The sequence below is a fragment of the Theropithecus gelada genome, chromosome 1, assembly GCF_003255815.1.
Source record: "Theropithecus gelada isolate Dixy chromosome 1, Tgel_1.0, whole genome shotgun sequence".
NCBI lineage: Eukaryota > Metazoa > Chordata > Mammalia > Primates > Cercopithecidae > Theropithecus > Theropithecus gelada.
The window spans coordinates 168,691,439-168,697,438 of record NC_037668.1 but is presented as its reverse complement, the minus strand read 5'-3'; the positions used below and the strand labels follow the sequence as shown (position 1 = coordinate 168,697,438).

The window sequence follows — 6,000 nt, the reverse complement described above, 5'->3', positions numbered from 1 at the left end:
ATTTGGTTATTAAGCTGGTAGCAAATATTACAGTTAATTTTAAAAGTTTTTTTACATTTAGAAAGCCTTTAATAAAACAGATTCTCTAATACAACCTACAGTTTCTTATCGCTAGTATGTTTGGCCTTTTAATATTGACATAAACTTTGAATTAAGGGTAACAAAAGCCTTAATATTAATAAAGGTGATAATGAATGTGAATGTAAAATTTTTACACATACAGTATATTGAAAACAATGACACAGTCTAGTCAATGGGCATTAGGAAATGAAAATATTTTGATGTGTAGATTAATTTGTAACAGATGGAAGACATACAAAAGAGATTACGTTCTACATCAAATTATACAAACTAAAAATTAAACAACCTTTATTGGTTTTTATTTATAAATAAAGAAATGTTCAGCACAAACAATTTAGATTCAAATATTTAAGCAAGGAAAAACTCAGAAGTTTTTAACTTAACATACTTCCTCAAAATTATGTTTTATAAGGAATTTCATGATATATTGAAATATGACTCCTCTTTCTGCCATTCAATTCTATGTTCTTAAGGGTTCTTGATAAGACAGAGTCCTTCAGGGGAAAAAGAGAGATTTTTGAAATAAGCATCAATTGTAGTCAAGTGTTTATCACAACCTTAGCCTTTCAATTTTTCATATAGTCATTGTTTTTATTAAGCACTATTAAGAACAAATTATCTTACTTAGTAAATAATACCACCAGTTCCCTTTTAAAAACTCAATATTATTTACTACACTACTCACCATTTTTTAAATATTTTTCTATGTGTTTACCTTTTTCTTTCGAAAGTGAGAAATTCATACTGTACCAAAACATTTAAATAGTATATGAAAGTTTTTCCACCCTGATTTTACCACAATTAGAAATAAAAATAAAAAATTTTCCCACTATTGTGTGTCTTTTACATATTTTTTTATTAGAGCGGTCAAAGCATCTAAAAAGCTGGCTTTATGTAATTCATATAGTTCATTGTTTGCAATTTTTAAAACAGGACCACATGCATTTTGCCACTACTTATATTTTTAATATTCTTAGTTGAACAAAAAATATAATTTCCATTTTCTGTATATAGTGTTTTCAAAAACGGTTAAAATTCTGATCCTACAAAATGGTTTACATAATTTTATTATACTTTTTTTAACATTTCTCTAAGAAAATAAATTATTTCTTGTAAGTAGTAGAAGATGTATTTTTTAAATTGTAGTATGAGGAAACACTTTAGTACGTGACTTCCAAAAGTTACATAAAAATGTGGTTCTGAAAATAAACACCATATTTTCCAAACTTTATTAGTAGTGCATGAAATTGGATTGAGAAGTAGGAGAAAGTGTGATTTTGTCCTTAACACAGAACATATAGGTTAATTTTTGCACATTTAAATATTACACATATAAATTGATTTATTTTTCCATTTGCCAAAGTGTCACAAATATCAAATGGCAAATGTTGCTTTCACTTCAGACAATTCAGAAGGCCTGTTGAATTCATTACCACTTCCAGTTGTTTGCTTGGTATAAAAAAAATGAAGAAAATATTATTATTTTTTCTTTCCAGTTGCCATAAAGTAAGAGTGGTGTAGAACATAACATTTCTGAAATGTTGAATAACAATCTGACCAAAAAAAAAACATACCTATAGGTGAAAGCCTCTTCTTACCTTTGTCTTGGAATACATCTTGGATATTTTAACTGCCCTCTGTCACATTGCATTCTAAGTATAGATCCAGTAATATATAATTCAGCTGGATAAGTATCTCCTCTACAAATAAACTCAACATATTCACCATGCAAAATATGTGGTCTATTGTCAAAATCCCATTTCAGAAGTAAATTATTCTTTTCCATTTCAGTAAAAGATAATGTGCATGGCTCTGGGAACAACAACAAGAGGAAAAAAAAAAGAAAGAAAGAAAAAGAAGAAAACTATCTTGTTACATCTTGGTAGGAACAGGAATCATTGTATTGCGTACTCATGAGGACCTTAAAATTCTCAGACGTAAGAGCAGCAAGTCAGTTAATTAGAATTAATATTTGAGTCATAAAATACGTTCAAATCTCACAGAAAACAGTGAGCCATTTCTCTCTGTGGTCCTGGATTTGGGGAAAAGGTATTTTCTGCCAGTCACTTAGTTTTATGTCATTAGCTTTTTCAAAGACAACAAACAAAAAGAGGTATTTTGGGGGAAGCATTGACAGTTACTAATGGTCATTGATATCATGCTCTTTTCCCTTTTCCTTCTTCAGAAAGTTCAAATAAAATTATCATGAGACAAATTATTAATTGCTGTATAAATAACATTTTATGGAAATACAGACACTAACTAGATTCTCAACACTGACCAAAGCTTTATAACCTCATGCCATCCAAAATAGTTGACAGTTACTTCTCTTTAAAATGTCTAGTTAAGAAATATCAAGGCTGGATTAAGACATTTTAAATTCTAAGCATGGAAAGTATAATTGTGTCCTTTCCCATGTATACTAAACAAAAGAGAACCTTAAAGTATGTATTAGGATACACACACACACAAAAAAAAACTTTGATTTTTTTTCCCAGAATAAAAACATTAATATTTCTAAAACATCAAATATCAGATTATTTCAGAAAGTGGGATTTCTTGTGTCCTTATTTGTCTCCTGGATGACCTAGCATTAAGAAATAACTTCTGAGACAGGTAAAAAGGTTCAGAGTTGCTAATATGGCATATTAATCACAAACCTGTAGTACATTAACAAACTTATTTACAGTATGCCCTCTCTGATTGCCTGCAGGGGATACATTTCAAGAACCCCAATGCATGCTTGAAACTGTAGATAATACCAAACCCTATTGTCATTCATTTGGAACACGTTTTTGTTCATGTCTTCTGCTCACAAATTTAAGGCCTCTTCCACCTCAACTAAGCATTTGTTATACACTGTGGCTTGTAACTTTTGCAGTCTGAGGTGCAACAATAAAACTTGCATGGATTTCTTTTTCCTTCTTTACACTTTCGTAGATAGAAGACTCATTGTTTCCATGGATCTTAGCAACCTCAGCATACATTTATTTTTCTTTTCTTTTTAAGTTGAGAACTTCCACCTTTTCACTTAAAGGAAGCACTTTACACTTCTTTTTAGCATACCTTGGGCAGGAAAGATGGAAAGGCATGATATTTTATTATACTACTCAGTGCAGAATTTAAAATATATAAACTGTTTATTTCTGAAATTTTCAATTTAACGTTTTCAGACTGCAGTTTTCAGACTGCAGTTTACAGCAGGTAACTGAAACCCCAGAAAGTGAAACCGCTGCTGAGAGTACTATGTTCAGTTATTTTTTTTCAGCAACTACTTATTAAATGGCTGTGTGTCAAACGTTATGCCGGAAGTGCTACAGGCGCTAAAAATGAACAAGAATTACTACAGTCATTACAAAATAGTTGTGAAAATGAAGTCAAGTAGTGCTGTAATTTAGGATGCCATTGTTCTACAAAACATGAGATTTAAATTAAAAGAAATTTAAAAGTTGATTCGTGGACCTTTAACTTTCGACTGTGGCAGAGTAGATCATACCAAACTCGGCTACGACAGAGTAGATTATATCAAACCAGCACTTCTATTAAGAAACCAAAAATCTGAAAAACAGGGAAACAAGCAAGCATTTCAAGGTATCAGAAAACCTCCAAGGAACTTAGTCGAGGAACTAAGGTTCTGGAAAAAATGTCTTCAGGTGAGTTAAACATCTATGTGAGGCTGGGCGCGGTGGCTCACTCCTATAATCCCAGCACTTTGGGAGGCCAAGGGGGGTGGATCATCTGAGGTCAGGTGTTTGAGACCAGCCTGGCCAACATGGCAAAACCCCGTCTCTACTGAAAATAAAATAAAATAAAATAAAAAATAAAATAGAATAAAATAAAATAAATCCGGGCATGGTGGCGCTTGCCCGTAATCCCAGCTACTCAGGAAAGCTGAGGCAGAAGAATCGCTTGGACCTGGGAGGTGGGGGTTGCAGTGAGCCGGGATCCCGCCACTGCACTCCAGCCTGGGCGACAGAAGAAGAGTCTGTCAAAAAACATTCTATGTGCCATTTTTTCTCTTGAGGTGATCATTGACTCTAAGTCTGAGAGATTAGATGATAGAGAATGGCCAGGATAGGCATAGAGCCAGCAGAATTTGTGAAAATCTCATCATAGAGTTGAAGATAGAAAAATGAGAATTTGGTAAACCAAGGCAGCCAGGACTTGAAAAGGAAAGAACTTAGAAGGATAGGAGGTGTAGAGATATGAGCTTGAGGCTCTGCACTAGCTTTTCCCTGAGGTACTGCTTATCCCTGACTTGTATAGAGGCATAGGATGAGAAACCAAGCAGAAAGTAAATACAAACTTACAGTGGGCATTTGGCAGTCTCCCAGTAATATCAGAGACAGTCAAGGAGAAAAAGCTTTAACAAACACAATAAACTCTCCGTGAAGAGCCCTGGACAGTTACGGTCTGTGAGAAAAGGCAAACAGAGATCTGAAAACAAATGTAGAGAAAGCTTTATTTCTCATTGTATTGAAACCAACTGCCTCTACCCTAATCATCAGCCAGAGGATGAGATGAGTATTCTTTGGAGTAAGTTGACATCATCCAAACCTCCTAAAATTTTCCATATGTAATATTTGAAATTCAATATTAACAAAAATATCAAGAATTTGGGGCTAGAAAATAGTTCCAGATATTGGAGTTTGCAGATAAGCCTTAATAAAAAGTATGAATTATATGTTCAAGAAGTTGATGTTAAGATAGGATCTTTCATCAACTAACTCAAAGCTACAAAAAGAAAATATGAAATAGAAATGCAAAGATAATCGCTGAAATTGAGAACTCAAAAGATGAGTTTAAAGCAGATTGGATACGTCTAAAGAGAGGATTATTAAACTAGAAGAAAATTGCCAAATTGAAACAAAGAAACAATACAACGAGAAAATTACCAAACAATTACTACTGTAAAACAAGAAGAAAATCAGAGAAAATATAGATTTAAAGAGACAATGGCATAGCAAAAAGATGTAATATATGTATCATGGAATCACAGCCAAGGAGTGGGAAATGCACACTTTAAAAGATATTAGCCAAACATTTCTAAAACCCATGAAGGATATCAAGCACATCAAGATTCAAGGAATGCTACTAACTTGAAGAATAAAGTGTACAAAGAAACCCACATCTAGGCCAACATAAATAATTTGCTGAGATTAAAAACAAAGAGAAATGTTAAAAACAGCAGAGAAAAAAATGATACATTACATTCAAAAAGTATTATTAAAAATGGCATTTGATTGTTTAACAAAAACTATAAAAACCAGAAAAGGATGAAATGACACTTTTTTTTTTTGAGATGGAGTCTTGCTTGTCACCCAGGCTGGAGTGCAGTGCTGATTCTTGGCTCACTGCAAGCTCCACCTCACAGGTTCATGCCATTCTCCTGCCTCAGCCTCCCGAGTAGCTGGGACTACAGGCGCCCACCACCATGCTCGCTAACTTTTTTTGTATTTTTAGTAGGGGCAGAGTTTCACCATGTTAGCCAGGATGGTTTTGATTTCCTGACCTCGTGATCTGCCCACCTCGGCCTCCCAAAGTGCTGGAATTACAGGTGTGAGCCACTGCGCCCAGCCAAAATAACAGATTTTAAAGCACTGACAGAAAATAAGGGCTAGGCTAGAATTCTGTATCAGGCAAAAATATCCTTCAAAATTGAAGGAAAATAAAGACATTTGCAGACTTAAAAAAAACTGAAAAAATAATAAAGAAATAATAGTTTTCAAGCAAAAGTAAAATTATCCCAGTGAGAAACAGAGAAAAGCAGGAAAAGATGAGGAGAAAATGCATTGATAAATATATAAGTAAATCTAAAAGAATATAGTTGGACAAAACAATAATGTCAATCATATCTTTTGGATTTAAAATACATGCAAAATTAAAATACATGATATAGTAATACAAAATGTTGGAAGA

The 6,000-nt window shown here is 33.2% G+C and overlaps 1 protein-coding gene across 1 annotated transcript in view; it reads right to left on the bottom strand.

Annotated features, from left to right (window-relative positions):
- Positions 1 to 346: 346 nt before the first annotated feature.
- F13B (coagulation factor XIII B chain) overlaps positions 347 to 6,000 on the bottom strand; it is a 31,747-nt gene continuing 26,093 nt past the window's right edge. The window contains exons 11-12 of the mRNA XM_025356779.1: positions 1,680 to 1,893; positions 347 to 575 (exon numbers count right to left, since the gene is read on the bottom strand). Coding sequence (XP_025212564.1) covers positions 542 to 575; positions 1,680 to 1,893 — 248 coding nt within the window. The 3' untranslated portion in view covers positions 347 to 541. The remainder of the gene's footprint in view (positions 576 to 1,679; positions 1,894 to 6,000) is intronic.